The sequence below is a fragment of the Amblyomma mixtum genome, chromosome 9 (genome assembly GCF_055824585.1).
Source record: "Amblyomma mixtum isolate Tamu chromosome 9, ASM5582458v1, whole genome shotgun sequence".
Classification (NCBI taxonomy): domain Eukaryota; kingdom Metazoa; phylum Arthropoda; class Arachnida; order Ixodida; family Ixodidae; genus Amblyomma; species Amblyomma mixtum.
The window spans coordinates 37148372-37170829 of record NC_143020.1 but is presented as its reverse complement, the minus strand read 5'-3'; the positions used below and the strand labels follow the sequence as shown (position 1 = coordinate 37170829).

The window sequence follows — 22458 nt, the reverse complement described above, 5'->3', positions numbered from 1 at the left end:
GGGAATCCAGCTCGCTCCAAACGTTCAACCTGGTGGTAAAAACTGGATTTGATCCTGTGCGTGCACGACTTCGAAAGGGCTGACCTTAGGCAAGAAGACGCAATGCCACGTTTTACAAGCTTGGAATGAGATGAGTCAGATGGTAACATAGCTTTTTTCATACGCATAATGTAAGCCCAACAAAGGTGTTTGTCATAAGTAAAAAAACAATTTTAGGTCTAAAATTTGTAGACAGTTGTCCTGTCGTAGTTCAAGGGTAAAATTCAGAGTCATGGAGCAAGCAAAAAACTTCCCCAAAACTGAGTCAGCAACCGTAGAAACATCATAGTTCAAATATAGTTGTAGAAGGACTAGAAAATCGTCAAGGTATCTGAAAATACCCACAAAGCTATGGTTGTCAATATCGGTCTTCAAGTCTTGGTCAAATTTAGCTAAAAATATCTCGCATAAAACAGGCGCGACACGCGACCCGATACATCTCCCGCGTTTTTGAACATAGCACCCATAGAGTTTCTTACTAGTATTACCTAGAGGGAAAGCTGGCGGCGCTGCGCGTCAGCAACCATGGACGCTCAAAGCCTCATGGGGAGGTGAGCTACTTGTTGCGAGACTGTTCTAGTTTTTCAGGAACACGGAGTGTCATTACTAAGATGTTTCATTCCAAAAACGCTGTTCGTGTGTGCGCAGACGACTTTCGCGCGAACGCAGTGTGCAAAAGCCATAGTAGTGAAAACGCGACGACACACGACGCCAATTAAAGGTTTCACTTTTCCGAAATGCCATTAAAAAACCTCTTAAAGTATCTAAGCAACAACATTTTTTTTAAAACATATTTACTTTTAAAAATTCGCCTGTTAATTACAAAATATTAGTTTTTTTAGTGTTCATCACTTGGCCAATAGGAAAGCTAGTCATCTCTTATTTTCGGGAAACTTTGCACTTAAATGCTTTTCTGCTCGTTTGTTGAAATCATTAGACAAGATATTGAATGTTAGGACATTCGTAGTTATCGAACAGCTTTATTTTTGCGTTATTTTGTGGCCAAAAGTTGTAGTTCTGCAGTCGGTAGCTCACCGCCCCATGATGCTTTGAGCGCCCATGGTGGCTGAAGTGGTCTCGAGGGGTCTCCATGCAAACTCCCATAGACGGGTTGCCAGCTTTCCCTCTAGGTAATAGTAAGAAATTCTATGATAGCACCCATTCTCGAAACTAACTACCATCGAATTAAAATATAGGATCAATAGCTCTAAAAAGCGCTCGTGTGTGTGTGTATGTGTTTCTCCCTCCGTCTTGTGTTATTCTGCGCAGTTTTCTTCAAAATGTCGCTGCACCAACTGGCCCAACGTTCTGCTCTACTAAGTATATTAGCTTTGCAAACACCACGTTAAATTTGAAGGAAAGTTAGCTCATTCTGCTCTTGACCACAGGGAATAAACTAAACCATGGCTCTGTAGAACAGGGCGAAGCGAGCTTTGAGCGATTTCTTCCTAGATCGCCTATCGCTCGAGCTGGGCACCGCCACATTCGGCTTTGTTTCCTAATTAGTCATCCAAAAAAAACTACTCCTTTTCTTTCCGACTTATTGAAAGATAATTTAACAATTTGAGAGCACATTGGAATTCTTTTCAAAATTTTTTTTAGAACGCGCTACTTATTCTGCCCAGAAATTGAATGCGAATAGATTCTATTCTCTCTTAGAAGTTTTTACATTTTCGTAAAAACCATATTACAGTGTTTTAGCTCACCACTGTCATTGTATAATACAGTTGCATCCTTTGAGCCGCCCATGCTAGCTAGCTCTTGTGTCTCTGCTTTATTCGTGAAAATAAATGAACGCGTAGCGGGCACGGCAAGGAGTACCACGGTAATCACTGCGCACATGAAAGCCAGTGCACACACAAGGAAACGCTGGAACACTGCACAAGCGCGCAAGCATGATAACTAGAGAGTTACCAATGTAACAAGGTGCCCTGTTCCGAAATCTCGCTTTCTGGTGGCACAACGTGATAAAATATACTGTAAACACTCTTCCTTCGTAGCAGTGGGTACCTGATTGTACAAAAAGCTCTATGTACCTACGACTAAAATAATGATAAGAAAAAAATTCTCTCCAAGTTATTCCTAAAGGCACTTCTTTGGGTGGTTCTCAGGGTTCTCCCAGTTACGAACTACTCTGTATAAGTTATCTATTGCCCTTACTCCTCAGTGTATTGAAAAACCAATATTTACTGTTAGTTGGCTAATGATACAAAAACTGTTGATTGTCCACGCGCATGTAAATTTATTTCCTTAGAATGATTCATAGGAAAACATCGCTTCTCACTACAGACATGTATCACATAGTACAGCCCGTAGTAAAATTATAAGTTTAACTGGGCGCCAGTATAAATTTAAAAACTATCCATGGAATTAAATTTACGGGCTAATAAGGTAAGCTATCGGAGGGAATGACAGCATATAACGTCTGGCAAGTGGAGTAGCAAACCACAATTGAACCCCGTGCCAACAAAAAGAAAGTATGCACATCCTGTGAACAACAGCATTCATTAATTTTTTTATAATTTAAGATGTATTCAGTGTTATTGGTTCCTCGTGCCTTCCTGTGATCAGGAAGTGATCCATTGTTCAACACAGATGATTCCCTGCATATAGATTAGTGTTGAGTAAAAGCCAATGTAACTGGGCTTTCTGTTATAATGCACCTGTTCCATGCTTAGCCTCAGGAAGGTGTACTCCTGTGGCCTGCCCTTTTGAGCTCGCGTTTCTTGGAAAGAATGTGCCACTACATATATTTCTATACAATTCCTGCTTATTGCCTGAAAAGGGGCTGTGCACTCGCACGATCATGCGATCACCGGCCGTACACGCGAAGCAAGATCTGTTCAGTTTATTGCCAGCACCGGCTGTCATTGCACTGGCAGCGAAGCTTCGAGTGGCAATACACACAAGGTTTGAACAGATTTTTTTTTTCATCAAGAACGCCGTTATCATCACGTCGTCTACATTTTAAGGCATGTCAAAACTTGTTGCGGAAGCGTACGACAATAAAAGGGCCACACACTGCACGATTAATAAGAATGCTTTCGCTGAATCGCGACTCAGCTACGGTTACTTTTGCCATGTTTCATGAACCAGTTGTTTCACGGAAGCCGTCAATTTATCTCTTAAAAATAGAGTTTTTGACTTAAAGCGAAGCTCTTTGCGGCATGATAACACCAGCGTTTTCGGACGTGGAAAATGAAGACAAATCATGCTAACTATTAAAGTTATTAACTTAATTCTAATAGTTATATTTTATCTAATATAGCTAGGCCCATGTTTGCAATTGGAGATTTGTTGCCGGCTCTAAGTAATAGCTTTTTCTATTCTTCATAATTTTCGAAGACACGATTACTCGATTACTCTCGCCACTGTGGCTCGAACGCTTTGGGCCATTTCTGGCGTATTTTGAAAAACCCGGTCGGAGGGGAGGGGGGGGGGGGGGGGCGTGCAAAGCGACGCCACAAAATCGCGACATTCTGTAACGCACGCGGGGCGTGACATTCTCTGCTCCGCCCGCGCTGGAGCAGTGAAATGGCGAGAAGCACGAAGCACGGCAGCACGGGTGGGGCTGAGATTGTCACGAGGTACGTACGTCACAGAGTTTCACGATTTGATTGACGTCGCTTTGCAACCTCCCGCAAGAACACGGTTTTCGAAGGGCGTGAGAACTGGCCCAATTTAGATGATCCACAGAGACGATGGTAAACCAGTTTACAAAATTCTAAAACTCATATGACTATTACTAATGGGTATCTCCCAATCTCTACTAGCAACCAGGTGCCTAATGGTGTTAACCAAAAAGTTAACTATTAGGAATTAAATAATCTTTATAGTAGTTAGCACGATTCGCCTGCTTTTTCACGTCCACCAATACTGCTATTTCTATGCCGCAAAAGGCTTCTCTTTGCAACAAAAACCCGATTGTTAAAAATTAGTGGCCGGCTTCTCTGAACCACCATGTAGACGTACCGCATTCGACAGGATGCTTAAATTGTAGCCACGGTCAACGCTGCCACATCATCTAGGCTCAGCCATGCGGGTGGCTGAAGTGTCGGCGGGTGAACACTAGCTGGTTGGCACATCCTTTTTGTTTGTAGGTATTTTGTATTCCTCCATGCTTCTTGTCAGGCGGAAAAGAAGAAAAAAATTGGCTGAGGTTTAGCTCTGGTTAAACCGGGCAAGTTGCGTAAGCAGCGTGAAGCCTGGTGGAGCATGGCTGAAACGGTTGCTATGGCAACGGCGCTCCATCTGTTTCACCTCGCTGCGGCTTAAGGTCGACCGTGGGCACCACCGGGAGCTACGCGACGGCTCGTAAACTGCCGCAGGATTGTTGTTTTTATTTTTATTTTTTCATATTTTATTTTGTTTTAATTTTATTTTTATTTCTGTTTATTCTCTTATTTTTTGTTTGTTATTTTTGTTCCTTTTGTTACTTTTTATTTTTTTCCTTATGGTAATTTTTTATTTATTTCATTCTATTAATGAGACTCATGCATTCACTAGATGAAAGTTTATTCATGCTCTAACCCTGAGCTTTTGTGCCGGAGTGGTAGCGTCTCCGCCTCTAATGCCAAAGGCCCTAGTTCGATTCCCAGCCTCGACATATTTTTTTTGTAAGTAGTAGCGGCCCTGCCGCCTGGTGGAGCGCGGTTGAAACGGTTGCTATGGCAACGGCGCTCCATCTGTTTGACCTCGCTGCGGCTGAAGGTAAACCGTGGTCACCGCCGGGAGCTACGCGATGGCTTGAAACCTGGCGCAGTATTGCTTACGCAATAAAAGTTGTCGGTGTTGTAGTGAGGAGTACGCCTGGCTCCTAAGTGAGAAGACAGTGTTTATAAACTTGATTTTTCCTTTCAGATGTTCCTGTTTGGATGAACGGCTGCGCCTACTACATTGCTTGCTTCGGGCGAACACTTGCGTCCTAAGGAATGTTTTGTAGTTTACTAACGGTTAACCCCTCGCAAGGAAAGAAAATTGATCGAAGGGGCTGAAAATCGCCCCAGTAAAAAAAAAACTCTGTAGCTGGATTTACTTCAATGTCGCTTCATTTAGCAATTCAACAGTGACAGGCGTAAAAGAGGGCTATGTAAGGCTAGGAATGCTTAATGAAGCCCTCCCGGTGATCTCCTAAGAAACAATTTGCTTTTGACGAGGCATACATTAAGTACGTTCTCACACGGAAAAATGAACAACGCGTTGGTCTCTTTCTTAGAGCCTTGTTTTCTTTTAAAGAACCAGCAAAACTGCCACTTCATCATATCAATCTTTAATGCCATGCATTCTGTGTGCCTCTATCACTCCCTACGCTGTGAACAAGGCGATTAGAGATTTTTCAGCGACAGAAAACGAACTGGCACGATAAGATATAGCACTGTTCCCAGAAGGATGCGGGCCTAAATCCGGATGTGTATCTGAACATTGTACCTAAGTTCTCAATGTTCTGGGCTGTTGTTTTCTCTGGCACACGGATTACCATTTGCGAACGGATATGCTGAAGCCAAAAACTAGAGTAACCTTTTAAAAATCTTGAAGTGACCTAACAGTAAAAAGAAACAATGCACGTGGACCTTCAACGGAAACCCGATCCGTGGCAATGCACTCTATGCGCTCTTCCGACTAAACGGAAGCCACGCGCCGGTCCTGCTTTGCACCTGTTAAGCACCTGTGCCAAAACAAATAGAACTTTGTGGCCGCTGACATCGAAGCTGACTGCACGTGGAGCGCAAACTGGAATCACCTGACGGGCGACGTGGTGTTTAGTAGTCTGCAATTCTTGAGAAGTTAGACTCACAGTCTTATGAAAATCTTGAGCATGTAGCGCGCCTCGGCAAGAGGACGGCTTACAGCCACCACAAAAGTGTCAGAAAGCATGCTCAGCAAGCAAATATTTATTGATGTCATCCCACCCTCCCGAACGAAGGGTTGTATATTAAAGGCTGTGAAGAACCTTCTATTTCCGCCCTCGGTTAGTTACAGCGAGTGCATGCATGCAAGTTGCCCGATTTTCTTTTTCACGGCGCTTGGACCCCACCGCGGTGGCTCAGTGGTTACGGCTATCGGCTGCTGGCCCGAAAGACGCGGGTTCGATCCCGGCCGCGGCGGCTGAATTTCGATCAAGGCGAAATTCTAGAGGTCCGTGTTCTGTGCGATTTCAGTGCACGTGAAAGAACTCCAGGTGACCGAAATTTCCGGAGCCCTCCACTACGGCCTCCCTCATAACCTGTGTCGCTTTGGGACGTTAAACCCGAATAAACCAAATAAACCAATCTTTCATGGCGCTTGGGGTTTTTGCTGTTTCTTGAAAACTGAGTTCGTCAGCACACTCATGTTTATTTTAAATGGGCAATGTGAAATACATCTTTTTCGTAGTCAGAATAAAGCCAGGTTTGCGCGCTAATACTAACACTTCTTTATGAGTTCCGAACTGCATCGACGACCGGTATGAACATCAGTCATAGTGTATGAAAACCGCACTTATGTTAGTGAATAGAAACAGCAGGAAAAGTATCCGGTTGTAACAAGACACACAGGAACACGCTTTCCACTTTATTGTTCGATTTCTGAGATTAATACTGTTCGATAGTCTTTCCTAACGGAAATATGATAACGGTCGACAAACGACAATGACCTGCGATCTGTAAACAAGACAATGTGACATCCTGTTCACAGGCTACACTTTGATACTACATAAAGAAGCGGCTGGCTCAATTTCAATTAAGCGAGCTGCCTTTTTGAAAGGGAAGAAAAAACTGGGGTGAGTATTTCCATTTCTCTCCTGTATATCCCTTCAGTAAGCCTGAAATAAACATAGCGCAGCGATACGATACCATCGCACTAAATATTTGCCTCTAACAAAGAGTTGTAATGAATTACCTGTTTTGCGCCGGAGGTTAAAGAAACTGCTCCTGTTGTCAGCAGGCATTTTTGTGCAACCTCCTGGAGCTTCGTGATGGAGTTGGATCAGCTTTCATATTCAACAATTTCCGAAAATTTCAATGCGCCGGTTACTGTTCACAAAAGGTGCGAGTTGAAACAAAAAAAACCATTGGTCTTCCGACATTAATTTCCAACCAACCCAACGACATAAGGGTATTTCAGCGCCAGAAACGCTTGTCGTAGGATCGCCAATTTTGGTTTGTTAGTATTGCACTACCACTCAATTTGCGGCTTAACTGGTTATGTCGAAATTTGAAAATTGTTGTTCAGGCAGCAAAAACCGCAAGGCTATGACAAATATTCATTTTCCCCAGAGAACATTTTCTAGCACAAAGAATAACGCCATTATGGTGGACGGAAGCAATTGTTTTTGTTCAGATCTTTGCATAAGCTATTCCATTTTTTTATTGCATAATCTCTGTCTTGCACAGCATGTTTGCTGGTATCAGCGTTCAAGGCAAGTAAAAAAATAACCTACCAGAGTAGGAAACCGATAAAGCTTTTGCTCAAGAAAACGAATCTAGAAAATACGGAATCCGGAATGCAGAAAAAATACATTTTTGCAGAAGCGTATTTTCATGCTTCATTTACTCCTCTGCTTGAAGCAACGTCCAGAAACAGCTTTAAGCTGTCATGAGAAACTCATTTCAAATCAGGAGTTCAGCCTTAACAGCTGTAGTTTCTCTGAACTGAAACGAAAGAACGAATCCTACCTCCTCCTTAAGTTAGGAAATTTTCAGGCCCGCGTAATTTTCACGCTGCATCCTTTTTTTGCCTGGTCTCCGTAATTTATCTTACTACTGCTGCACCCATATTATTTGTATTTCTTGCGAAATACACCTTACATCAGATCAAAGCGTCACTATAGGTCAGATTTTATGTACTGCATGGTACTGTCAGAAGAAAAACATTTTCGGAAACGAGAGATTCATTTTCCTGCAATGCGAAGTGCTATGAATAGACATGCGGCAGCCAAGTACACAAAACAGTTTTGCGTCAGGTAAAAAAGTCATTGTTCCTGATGAATGCTATCTGTTAGCTTGGAAAGTAGAATGCCCTGTACCGTTCACGACCTGTGACTTCAGAATGAGAAATGCAAAACTTAACATCTGGGCCGATCCTGGAAAAAGTATTTAGGCCAGTGGTTTCGAGCCCGACATAATAAATTTGAAACAGCTGATAGCTAGCATCTCTGAGCCTTGCAGTCTATACTGGTTCAGTCGTACAAGTCGCATTTTCTGTACAGCTAACCTTACACAAAAAAGGCAGTTTTTTAAATATTTATATTCTAGGCGGTCTCCCGCGACTGCCGAATGCAGCTGCACCTTAATTTATTTATTTATTTATTTATTTACTTGTGATACCCTCAGGGTACAGAGTACATTTCAGAGGGGAATGCCTTGCTTGATACTTCAAAAGTATATAGTGGCTGCCTTTGGATATGATGAAAGGTTGTAGTGCTTTCCTCTTACACAGAACAGTTTTTCAAGATACTTATGTTTTAAGTAATTTTTCAGCGATTGAAAATATATTTAGAACAGGCGTTGTCGATTTTGCCGACGTTGCCGGAAAGGCCGAACATTATCACATTAGCTTAATCCTATCGCACGCTTAAGATCTCTAAGCCAATGCGTCCGCACCCAGATGTACTTCGCGCCGTAGCCGGCTGGCTTAACGATGAAGGACACTGAAAAATAAATTCTCGGATTGAACCCTCACTTCCACGGCTACCACCCCCACTACCAAAAAAAAAAGCGAATGTTTTCGTCATGCGTCACATGAGGACAAAACACAGGAATTGGGCGCCCATCTAGAATTGCTGCTAATAATTACTGCTCGCTGCTATGGAATGTGAAAGTTGTGAAGCATCAACAGCTCTTATCACAATTCATCCCAAAGACCAACTTGAAGGGCAAGGAAAAGTAATGCACGCGGCAGTGAACGGCATTTTCATGAAACAGTTTATCGAACTACCAGAGAGCTATAAGCCCCTTCCGCATTTTCTCCATCAAGATGGCTCCGCTGATATATGGCAGACGTTTTCCTAACTCAAAGCGACCACAACGAAGAGTGTTCCAGTAGACAGATGCATGAAAAACCGAGGGTGATAAGTTTTTAAAATATCGACAACTAATGATTTCAATGGTGGACAGATCCTCATATTAAGCCCTGAATGACTCAAGATAGTTTGCTGAACACTGCGATGATGTGATTTAGCCTTGCATCTTTTTGTATCCTTCCCCGTTCTACGAGCTCTCAGACTTCGATCAATGTTTATACGATAAAGAATCTCCACACCCGCGTATTATACTTAGTAGTTAGAGGAGACTGAGAGGTCTGTATTGTGTGAGCAAAACCTTATGGCGATAGCAGCTTTGTGGACATGGATTGAGTGTATCGTCTCACTGCTGCTTTTCCGATCCTTGAACCATACACAATAAATAAATGCTGGATTCGTAGTAGTATTTATATAGATTACGAGAAGGAATTCCAGGGCTATATTGCAGCAGTAGAGGAAAACACGCACAGACGTTTGATCCGCTTCAAGCACGGATCGCTAGCTGTTTTATTAGTGCTAGTGGGCTCCAAACCAAACTATAGTCAAAGTTTTGTTCCAAAGGCTAACGATGGGGCAGCTTCGAAGAAATTTGTCCTCGCGAATATTTCTTTTTTTTTACTTGTTATTTTCAGAGCTGCTTGCCTTGTGAACAAGCAATACAACTACTCCAATGTCAGCCACCATTTTCTATATGGTTTATCTCGCACGCCGGGACCGCTAGTCCCTCCTAGCAAAATTCTTGCCCTCGCTGAGCCAATTTCATCGATCTATTGGGATCATGTCGGTGCGGGAAAGAAATTTATTTTTACGTTTGCTTGATTGTCCACCCAACCAATGTAATCATGTCGCCGTTATAAGCCTTCCACCTACTGTGTAGTACCACAACAGTCTGGCATTACAGGCCGCGTCCCACTCGTAGCTGGCACTTTTTCGTAGCAAAAAAGCGACTTTAGGAGACAGTAAGCCCTACAGAAGCAAAAGCCAGTCCATTATACAGTGCTCGCTTCTTCATGCTGTAAGTTAAAATACGCTGATAATGCACACGGCCGCCGACCACAGGCGACGATAATGGAGTGCTCTCCCCTCCGTCGGTACCTCATTTCAACCGGTAAATTTGATGGCGGAACAAGATTTGTAAACGCTAATTCTTATTTTAACCAAACCTTAATTGGTAAAGAAAACAATATAGACATTTATTAACTTACTACAAATTCTGTATGCAAGGCACGCATCGTTTTCTTAATTAAATAAAAAACATGGTCTCGGTAAGTACATAATAAACACAAAAGATTTAAACACTTCTACAGCACCAAACTTAGCCGAAAGAAAACGTACAGGCCATTAAACAAAGTTATGCGGCATTTCTGTGTCAGCATTTTTTTATATTCACCTTCTCACTTTTACTATTCGCCTTTTAGTTGCCTTTTCCTGATTTTGCGTCCAGCCGGGGGCTCAGTTTCTATAAACGTACTCACCCCATTTCCGCTAGCACGCCTCCAATGGCTGAAAAGGTGGCAGTTGCGATGAGAGCGCTAGTCTTCGTTTACAATGAAGCGGACCTCACCATCTCCAATTTTCCCCCTTTTTTTTCTTATTCCTTCTCGCATTATTTCTTAACGTCCACAACGTTAAGCTTTCGCGGAAAACTGATTATTGTGCTGACGTAGTAAAACGTGCTAGAAAACACACAGCATGGTTCTTGAAACTGCGCATTCCAGATCACGACTTTTGTTGGAGCAAGACAACCGACAATGATTAGCCTGGATGGACTGGCCTTCTTTACACTGCTTTGTGCAGTCGCTCTTGGTGATGACCTCACCAAGAATTTTTACCTGGTAAGATGTGCATGAATAAAGGAGCATTCTTTGTCATGCAACGTAACTACGCAGTTTCCAAATGCTCTCAGCGCGTCACATGGACTTGAATATTTTCGTAGTTATAGTTAAACCATCTCTGAAAGCACCTGCTTTCTGTGCTATTTAAACACGTGTGTTGGTGATGCTAAAGCCATGTTGAGATTTACGATGTTGCTCAGCAGATGATGGTATGTTTTGTCAATAGAGTAAAGAAGTAGTTGCTCATTCAAAATAAATAAACTAGGAGATAATGTTGTGGAGGATTTAAGGCCCAAAGCTGGGCTAGTTGGTGTTTGGATTGAGAGGACATAGTAGTAGCGCTAAAAAACAGAGACGACATTGTAGAAGAAGACATCAGAGACGGTAGATATCAACTGACTTTATTCCCAAAAAATTCCAATGAAAATTTTCATGTTTCAGGAGACGATGAAATCACACGTTATAATTTCTTTTATGTTCGGATTCATTTCTTTTTGCTGAAAGCAAAATGCACCAAATAACAAATGAACCAACGAAATCCATCCTAGAGTGCCGCGACAGCACAGCGCTATAGATTAAATAGATGCACGGATTGCGCACTTACCTTGCCATCTGATGCTGCGAATGTGACAGTGCGATAAAAGGGGAGGATACTTTGAGGAGAAATTTAATATTCTTCCTATTGGCCTGCTCGTGTACAGTTCGGTAGACACCGGACCCAACGCTTCATGTCTGTTGAATGAAGGCTGAGACGCAAAGCTGCGTATATTTGGAATTCAGTTTGTGTATCTACACTAGATCGCATAATGCGAATTACCAAAATTATTAGGTAGGCAACAACTCCCATCACAAAGATTCCAAATGGTGAATTTACTGAATTCTTCGTTAGAATACGAGCTTTATTTCTGGCACTGACCTCTAACAGTGAATGTAAACAGTGAATGCGGCAAGCATGTCCGGCGGATGTTTGGCTCAGGGGCTCGAAAAAAAAATCTGTAGAAGGCAGAAATCTTTTAGACGCGTCAGTTTCCCATACCAAGTGCTCAAGAAGTCGCACATTCAGAGGAAGTGGAGTTGGCAGCTTATTTTTGCACTCTATTAGGAATAAGAAACAGCTCATATTATGGTTTATTGCTAGGACGGGACTTTCTCAGTACTAACGAAAAATTAACATCCTGCTAATACTTGCGTGCGCTGTTTTATACCTTCTTGGTTATAGGCGCACACGATTCCACCTAAGTTTCATTTTATGCAACATTTTAAAGTCGCTTCACGAAGATAAAATAAACTTAATTCTAGTAAGGTGATGGCGCTGCTCTTATGAACATGGTGCAACGGCTGTTCAAGCTTAATTTATTTCCAGAACGCTTCACTACATTTCAGCTTTGGGGAAGCACAAACTTGATTAAATATTCTGTATCATTACTAATTTTCAGATTTCGAGAATATTTTTATGTGAAGGCAGTATGCTTTGACATGGTGCTTATTGCATGATAATTTCAGTTGTATATATTCATGAAATACTAACGATGTTCGTAGAAATGGCCGAGATGTTGGCGATTTACTGACCGACGTTTATATATCAATTTGAATATGTAACACGCATACTGATCTAAGAAGTGACGGCAAAAGCTTATTTAGAAGCTACAGCATAGAAGAAAATAAAGGGTACTTCTACAGATGGCTCCTCAGCTTTTCGACGTGCGCACTCTGCACGATTAAAAGAATGTTTCGTTTTATCTTCACAGGAATCGCAGTACAGACCTGTTCTCATGTACGAATGCTACCGGACGGGTGTCACCCTTGAACCCGAGGACGCGGTGAACTTCACCATTCTCTGGGACGGCACTGAGCCAGGCAACGACAAAGCAGTGGCCACGACGTGGTACGCACCAAACGGCACACAGGATCAGTACACCGAGTAAGCCTGCTCTCTCTTTCAAGTTGCTTTGTTGTATCGAGTTTCCTTGGAACATAAAAGAAATCTCCACCGTTTTATAGCAACTCTTATGTGTACCAAAAAGGAAGAAAGGATGCCCAGGGACTAGCCCAGGAACTAGAATAGATTAGAATGGTAGTAATTGTGGTCATGATAAGCTCGGGGTAGTGTCAGAGCTTCAGTAGTAATAGCGGCTTCTGGGCTTCTCTTGTGAGCGAATGTGTCCGCGTTCTTTTCGCTTCTATGCGCCCTTCCATTTCCCTGCGATCGCATGTAGATGTACGCTGAGATTTAGAAATAAGCTGACCGCAGCCTGCTCAGGACAAGGTTAATTGGAGAGAAACAGGAGAGGTCTTCGCCTGCAGTGGACTTGGTTAGATTGCTGCGGCTGATGATGATTATAGACTCAGAATATCTTTATTTTGGAACGAGATATACCAAGATGCAGTATAATATTTCAAAATGTAAGTCAAGAAATTAAACCCATTTTTACAGTGAATGGAGATTTTTTACACGCAAATCCATGCAAACTTTTATCGTACAGGGATTACATCGGGAGCCTCAGTATTGTGTACTCAGTACATGGATGCCATTACAGATGTCACACATGGCTAGAATGGGACTACTAGGGTTTGACAGCGCAAATGAATGTGGTGCACTCAAGCTCATCAACCTGAAACGTAACTGCGCCTCCGCAAATAGAATACTTTCTGTGCGAACTCCTGCTTCGACCTCCCCTTTTGCTACAGAGACGTGCTAAGAACAGTTGTTTAAAATGAGTGAAGTACTGCTGGATGCATGGCTGCGATAGCGCAGCAATGTCTTTTAGTCCACCCCGTATCTTTATTCCAGCTTGCGCAGTTATCATAAATGCAGTTATGATATGCAGTTATCGATGCGCAGTTACCAGATTTCATTTTTGATGTTACCATTAACAATAAAGTGCCGAGTGGTTTCTAGTGTGGAGAAAAAGCTGCACATGCAGCATTCTTTAGAGTTTGCATAGAAGTTGAAGATAAGAGATAAACGGAAAAAAATGCGCAATATGGATGAAATGGTGAGAGATAAATGGCAGGTGCATCATTTAAGAAGCTTTAAGCTGCAAATCTACGTCATCAAGCGCCTCTTATGCAAGATTTAATGTAGCTTTCGATGCATCGGCGTCATCAAGCTAGGTTTTATTTTTGTACATTCATATTTTATATGTGCCTCTGAAAACGCTGAAGGGGTGCAGGTGTTAGTTCTCTTTCTCTTTCGTTTATAGGTCTATATCAATTATATATCTGTATCAATTATAGGTCTATATCAATTATAGTTAAAGATACCGATCGTAACACTGTATCAGCAGCACCACACTCTATTCAAAAGCATTACTTTGTTCACATCTTCATTGAGTCGGGTATGCTGTCATGGCGAGTCTCGCCAGGTGCTCGTGAAAAGCGGTCATTGGAATGCACACGACTAATTAAATACTGTCCGCCCACAATTCATGGTTACAAAAGTTGTTGGAGCTTTAGTCCGCGTAATAGTAGTTTATTGTGTTCCACTCACTGCAACCAAGTTCACTTAAAGAACAGCAGAATTGTTGGTCAGATGCTAGATGCGTGAAGGTGGTGGAATTTCTATCAATGGTTCAGCGCAAAAAAAATATAAACGTGAATCTCACCTTGCCACGACCATTTGGTAGTATGCGATGAAATATCAAGAAAGTTTACCCTCACATTGGTGACAACTATAGAGTGATATTGCGAAGAAAGCATGTATAGGCCCCCCACTGTTCAGGGAGTCACATATTGCTGCGTCATTGTTTGAAGCTGCTTGAATGCAAACAAGCCTATAAAGTCTTTGAAACACTATGTTTATGACTTTTAAGCACTACGTTTAGTTGCTTTAATTTTTTCTTCACTCCCAGAGGCACATTTAACTTCGAGTACGACGAGGCAACGTCTTCAATTGAAATAACATCAACTGGTAAGTAAATGTAGGAAATTTTCCCACACACGTTTTTGGGGCTGTTTTCTGATAAAAAACTATAAGGATCTAGTTTCCTAACTTGAAATTTCTGAGGAAGCTCCAGTTTAAAGGCTGGGTGAAGTCAATCCGAGGGTATTGTGTCATTCTTTGTGAAAATATTGCCGCGAATCTTTGTAGAGTTTGTTTGTTGTGTTTATTTGTTCATGCTTCAAGGCTGCCGGCACGCCGCTTTATCGCTTCGGTTGTGATGCAAGACGCGCCTAGAATTATCTCGATGGATCGCATCCGGACGGAGCCGATTCTAGTTTGTGCCAGAATGTTCTAGTAACTTCTAAAGCTTTATCTCGAAGGTTCGCTATCAGCTTTAAAAAGAGCACGGCCGTCAGCGGCGGTCATTCTGTTGGACGACCGCCGAGCATGCTTGTTGCTACGCCGCCGCCGAGTGATTCAGTGCTTTGCGGGCGCAAGTCAGCCCGAATAAAGAGTTTCGTTTGGAAGACGTTCTCGCTCTTTTCCTGTTCGCCGGACTGCAGTCACCACTACGTAACATTTGGTGGAGGTGCTGGGTCTCGATCCCAGTACCTCTCGCCATGTCGTGTTTATTTTTGCACAATCCATTTTTGATTGTTGATAGCCGCATTATTTTCTATAGCATCGAGGCGATGCTTCTTTGAGAGGGGAGTAATGCCACGAATCTTTGTAGAGTGTGTTTGTTGTGTTTATTTGTACATGCTTCAAGGCTTCCGGCACGCCACTTTATCGCTTCGTTTGTGACGCAAGACGCGCCTAGAATTATCTCGATGGATCGCATCCGGACGGAGCCGATTCTAGTTTGTGCTAGAATGTTCTAGTAACTTCTAAAGCTTTATCTCGAAGGTTCGCTCTCAGCTTTAAAAAGAGCACGGCCGTCAGCGGCGGTCATTCTGCTCGACGACCGCCGAGCACGCTTGTTGCTGACGCCGCCGCCGTGTGATTCCGTTCTTTGAGGGCGCAAGTCAGCCCGAATAAAGAGTTTGGTTTGGAAGACATTCTCGCTATTTTCCTGTTCGCCGGACTGCAGTCACCACTACGTGACAATATCATTCGCTATGAAGCGCTCAGCCTGCTCAGTATAGAATATCTGAGAACATAAAGTTATTAATGCATATAAATTTATTGATGTAAGGATAATTATAGAGGGGACCATCTTCCCTATTTGGCAGATAAAGAAAGATGTGTTAACAGCGCTTCATATATTATTACACACATTTTTTTGGTTATTGTGCCGAGTTTCTTTCATGTCTTATTCAGCAGAATTATTAAGCAATTCGTCCGTCTTTTTATGTGCACTTGTATCCTATCTTTCCTCACAGCGTGAGTTGTGCTCAGAGCATTGCGTGTACATGTGGACGAAAATGAGAAGACATTGATGTTTGCTTGAGTGGTAGTTACTTTTATTTGCGTTTAGTTCTTACCACTAACGCCAAGGGGGCGCCCGGCAATTAAGGACCTCAGATGAGACGTGCATTAGAAGGATTAAGAAGATGGACCAGGAGATTTTATTTTTTAATGGGAAGCAGATAAAAAGTTAGAAAAAAGGAATCACTGGTATTTCTTGCCCGAGAAAGAATTTCGAACTTCATGGTACTGTATTCATAATTCATAAAGTAGTCTTTTGTTTCATTTACAGGCTGCATGCACGCTTTAGAGAGCAAGCCTTGTGATCTCTTGTGGGAATTTAACTATAAGGCCCTAATTAAGCCAGGCATTTCAGTCAACCAACAGGCTCGCAATGCCTAGGATCCTAGAATTGTAGAAAAGAAGAAAACAGCCCCATGACTATGAATACTGTGACTCGTGAACGATGGGAAAATTTCTGCATGAGAATCGAATTTACGAGCGAAATAATTTAAAGGGTCACCTAAATACATTACGTGATCGCAATATTATAGCATTAGAAGCCGTCGAGTTCTTTCGGAAGTGTCGTCACATCCCGTCAGGTCACGTCCCTTCTCTCGAGCCAGTGGGAATTATCCAGTCCGGTGACGCCACCGCGATCCAACCAAGGAGAATTTTATGACCAACGACACAGTCACTTCACACCACATTTTCACTGTTACCGCAATAATGTGTGCTGAGTAAATCTGTCGACTGAGCAACCAAAGAGCGGAACAAAGCACCTCACCAACGCTTCTTGCGGCTCGGGTTTGTGTGATTTCTTCAGCAGTATAAACTAGAAAATAAAAATAAAAATTCCCTGTGGCTTAGCTTGGTTAAGCCCGGTAATTGCGAAAGCAATATCCGTACGTACGCAATGGTACAGTTGGTAGTGTAGCTGGTGGAGGTGCTTGTGGTTAGACTTGTGGTGATGCATCGGTTATATAATCCAATCCAATCCAATCCAATCCAAACCAATCCCATGCAATCTAATCCAATCTATTACAATCCATTCCAATCCACTCTAATCTAATGTAATCTAGTGTAATGTAATCCAATCAAATGCAATCAAATGCAATGCAATGCAATCCACTCCTATCCAATCCAATGGAATCCAATGTAACCTAATGTAATAGAATCCAATCCAATCTAATGCAATCAATGTGAAATGAAGGTCAATGGTGGTCACCGGCCGCGGCACGAAACGGCGTGAAAGTGCAAGTAGTATTGCTTTCGCAATAATAAATAGTCCACAATAGCATAAGCGGCGTCACGTACCCTGACCAAAGCTCTTATGAAAGAGTGGGTTATGTTGCACGGAACAAAACTTGCGGATCTTTGTAACTGGTCGCTTAATAATTTGCCTTCCATCTGTTGTAAGGTGCAGGAGAGAGAAAATCATGCACAAAACGGGAGGAGTGACACAACCAGAGACGGCTGAGCACCTGCTCTCCTTCATTACTATCCTTCTTTTGCAGCTGTGGAGGAGCATTTTCTTGAGCTCATTAAACCAGTAAACGGCTTATGCTACTACCTGAAAATAAGTAAGTACTCGAGGAAATTGTCAACCTTCACCATATGGGATTAGCACCTTGGAGGGAAGTCTGCAGATAACCGTCTTTGTTATAGAGCCGTTTACTAAGGCTGCTGGCCACACCAGTATTTATAAATATATAGCCTAATTATGGCTTTTGCCCATATTTTCAGGAGTTTATTGGGCTTCAGGGTGCTGTCGGCACCTAAAGGTGGCCGACCAGCAAACTCTGTGGCATGGAAACTGGTGTCTAACGCTGTACTTCTAAGGATGGTACTTGAGGCAAAATAAAACCATCTGAACCTGGTAGAACGAAATAGAGGGCTTCAGATTTTCCCACTATGAGCAAGAAAGCTCTTAAATGCTGCTCCTGATTAGCACCACTGTTAAAAAAGAAAACAGACGAATGCGTGACCGCGCAGCTAACGCGAACATCAATGACGCCGAAGGCTTGTTGTTAGTGCGAGAAAAGCATAGAGCACAGTGATTTCAAATTAGTAAATGATGAGATAGAAAAAGGTGAGACGAAATTTGCTGATATCCCGCGGCATCATTGTGGCAATTTTTGGTCATCGGGAGCGGCGCGGCGAGCAGAATGTTTTGGTATGGAAACTTTGCACAAAAAAAGTGTCTCATAAAGTGTTTCTTTCTTCAAAAAGCTGAAATATCTGCATAGACATTGTTTCTTTTTTAGTTGTAACAGGTTTGGCTAAAGGAAATGAAACAGATTGGTCGGCTTTATGTGTTAGGTTTGCTGAGAAAACAATATTGAATTACTAGTCTGAATCACGCCTCAAAATTTTAGCTAAGGCGTGCTCCTAAGGGATTTTGGCTATCAGTACGGTCTTATACTGCTGCATTCTATTGTTATAAAGATGTTCTATTTGCTTCTGTTCCCACCCCTTTTTCTGATGGAACCTCCTGCACATAATACTCCAGTTGCAGCCTGTCAGGTGGTATATACAAAAAATTTATGAATAAATAAAATGTGACCGTAACAGGCATATAATGTAATAAAAAGTAAGCCTTGAATTCATGTCCGTGCCCCTTAGCCTTAGGCTGCCTCCCTTTCTTACCGCTTTGTGCCTATCTGCCCACACCCGCCACGCTGTCTGAGTGATTTCAGCGCTCGGCAATTATGCCATGTTTCCGTGGCGGATATCCAGCCACGATGGTTGTATTTTTACGGAGGAGATCAGGGTTACGGAAGGGTGCTTTGCGATATCGGTGAGCGTTGAGAGCTCCAACTGACTTGCATTATTATGGGGTTCTGCCTTGTGGATCCCCTCATTACCACGCGTGCACTTTCGGCATATTAAAATCCATATACGTTACCACCTTGCTAAATATCAGCCAATCTTGTTAGAAAATTCAAGAAAATAAAACGCCGAGATATATCTATTTCCCTGGCGGCCCTCGTTTCTAGCGATGTATTTGGGGCGTACAAATACCTCTTACATTATGACATCAAAGTTTACTAAAGGTGAGTTTTTCTTCAGGGCGACTGCCTTTCACAGCAATAAATGCACAGCGCTGTGCTGATTACCATATGTAAACATATACACAAGCGAAGTGCGGGGTTGAATTTCTTTGAAGGTGAAATTCTAGAGGCCCGTGTGCTGTGCGATGTCAGTGCACGTTAAAGAACCCCAGGTGGTCGAAATTTCCGGAGCCCTCCACTACGGCATCTCTCATAGCCTCAGTCGCTTTGGGACGATAAACCCCATAATCCAACCAACCGAAGTGAGGGCCGCGAGGAAAACTCCCAATGTATACGGTGGAAACTTTCTCGTCATCATCGCCAACCATACAACACCCACTGCAGGGCAAATGCCCCTCCCATATGTCTCCAGTTAACCTGGCTTTGCCCCAGCTGTGTCCACCTTACCCCCCAATCTTCCTAATATCATCCACCCATCTAACTTTTTGCCTCCCCTTGTTAAGCTTCCGTTTTCTGGGAAGCAATTCCGTTACCCTTCTGACTTATAGATACGTGCCCTCCTCGCACTAATTTCATCTACTTCGTTACTACTAAGATGTCAATAACTCGAGTTTAATTTCCAACCCACTCCGCTGGCTTCATAAATACTATTTGACTTTCTCATTTGCAGCCATTTCGAGCCAGAATGACCGCGTCGTTTACAAGCTGTACGACGTGGACTCTACCTGCGGAAATGCTGCCGCGACGCTTCGCATCGTCGACCGGCAAGGAGACAAAGGATTTATATTTTCCAGGGACGTTCCTGAGCCAATATACCCCTGCAAGAAGGTTCAGTTCTGCGCGCCGTAGTACATACGAACGGCGCCGAAATCAGAAGAGTCTCTCTTGCCCTCGGCAGGAAAATTAAATGATGCTCTAAGAAACGTGTTATTTTCTGCTTCTTGAGAACTGAGCAGGTAATAAACGTATAGCATTGTTCGCGAATTGGAATGGAATCGAGTAATAGAAGGAAAAGCTCTACTGCTCGAGAGGGGAAGTTCAATACTCTCCTTGTGATGTACAACTGCTTTTTGGTTCCGCCTGAAAAACTCCTATTTACTGGAAATAACAGAAGAAATCTTTGGCTCACAGAAGAGAATAATATTTGCTTGAAAGCGTGTGCTAACCATCTACCATGCATGATAATCCTAACATTCTACCATGCATGATATAAAAACCTGGGCCTTCTTCGCTAGGTGTGACATTTGCGAGACTTCTGTTAAATCGCTGTTTCTGCATTGTACTCGCAAGGGTACAATGGGTGTGGGCCCCTTTCGTTTTATTTTCAATCGATTCTGTCTGCGATTACTTCTGATTCGGTGTGGGCTTCCTCTCACGTCTAATTTTTATACCTCTTTATGCATTTATTGAGTCTATTACAATAAATTGGGTCCAGCCGAAATTTACAATTTTATAATGTCTTCGGTATTTATTGACTTTGGCGTGGACGATTCACGGCGGAATTTTGTAGCGCTATATTGCAATTTTATAGCAATTTTTTTGGCTAAAAACAAATATCATAATAAAAATATTGCAGAATAAAGAAAGAAAAACTACGAAGCACAGAGTAATATAGTTTTACCTCTTACATCTCAAGGACAGCCCACTGCCTACAGCTTGATGTGATTAGCAGGTGTTGACGCTACAATTTAACTGATCGTAATCAAGCGTTCCCACGCGTTGGGTTCTCAGCTGAGAGTAGAGTGTACAACTTTGTCACGGGCATGAAAATTTCTTTCTTCCATGCCGACGTATTATCTCGAATCACTCATAGTTTTAGGCAAGTTGGCTGGACGGTGAAACGCATACTTGGCGCAATAATACCTATGAAATGGCGTAAAAGAAAACCAGAGGCGCTGAAGTGCGATGGGCAGTTTATCTCCTAATAGAAAGATAGTGTTAAGTATTTGCTCAGTTTTTATAACATAGAGGAGGTGAAAGGCACATATTGAATGTGCTTTAGTTGGTATTTGTTGCGCAGCGCTAAAGGGGCTATTCTTCTTTTTTTCATCTTGCACAGTTCATGTTATTGGCTTTTAAGTGGCGTGACCTGCTTTTGTTTTGCTACGAATCCAAAGACGAGCAGGTGCCATTTCCCTCCAAAGCCGTCGAACAGGTACCCCGCGGTAAGTTCAGGCATATTAATAAACCGGTAGAAATGGCAGCCTCTGTCTTTCGGTAAGTTTTTAAATCTCCCCGACCTGACGCATGTTAACAGTTTAGTACAGGAATGCAAGAAACCTATCTGAAAAATGGTAGCAGTGTGCTATTCTTCGGAAATATTTTTGGTCATTTCTTGATGCTTTTCCTCATTGCTTTTTGAAGCAGAAGCCCATAGATGCCATTGTGAGAAAAAAAGAACCTGTCTAATAAACAATTATAAATATTTGTTTGACAGTAATGTTGGTGCTCAAGGGAGCAATGAAAGTGACTTTAAAGTGCATTTCGCTGTGCAGGAGAGGGGCAGCAGAGCTGGAGAGCCAACAAAATAACCCTAAAGATGTACTGCTTCCAAAGTATCCATACAACATCCTCTAAGCAGAGTGATCTAGTCTGACATTATAAACACCTTTTTTCAGGTATTTCCAAAAATTTATATATAAAACGCCTATTATTAGAGCACAAGAAGAATAAGTGAGCACCAAGCACCGCATTATAACTCAAATGTGTCGAAAAATCTAGAAGCAATTGCAAAGGTCCTGGAGTCATTAATATTGGAATAATGAGGTAATTAAATGCTTGAGCATTTTGCTGATTTCCGCTCCCTCAAAAGAAACCGGTAGCAGTGAACAGTTTAATCTACCTGTACGAAATGTATTCGTTATTTCCACCTGCCTACATAAAGGCACAGGAGTTGAAAAATGCCGCCCTGAGGATAACGAAAGGCAAGCTTCCACCAAGCTAAAAACTGAAGTGTTTAATTTAGAACGTGCTCCTCTTAGAAGGCAATCCTGTACAGAGGATTTCAGAGACACACTCATCAGGAGATCACTGTGATAAGAATGACTGTTTGGCAATCATGCTTGTTTAGTGCTTTCCACACAACATTCCTTATACACTAGCTAATAGCGGGAAGTCCATGAATTAATAGCGCCTAATCGCCCGGTTTAAACTCCGAGCATCATAACAAAATCGTCTTCCATGTAGGAGCCCTTCGCCAGATTAACCACCATACAGACAACGTTCTAAGTTAGAAACATACAAGGCGCCACGGACTGGCGTTTGTTCACGTTAAACAAGAAA

General features: G+C 42.4%; 1 protein-coding gene across 1 annotated transcript; it reads left to right on the top strand.

Annotated features, from left to right (window-relative positions):
- The first annotated feature begins 10788 nt into the window (after nucleotides 1-10788).
- On the top strand, nucleotides 10789-20025 carry LOC149328759 (uncharacterized). Its single transcript, XM_089560054.1, has 5 exons — nucleotides 10789-10872; nucleotides 12621-12793; nucleotides 14724-14782; nucleotides 17680-17745; nucleotides 19847-20025. Exons 1-5 carry the CDS (start codon nucleotides 10789-10791, stop codon nucleotides 20023-20025), a joined length of 561 nt encoding a protein of 186 aa, XP_089416180.1.
- The last annotated feature ends 2433 nt before the right edge of the window (nucleotides 20026-22458 follow it).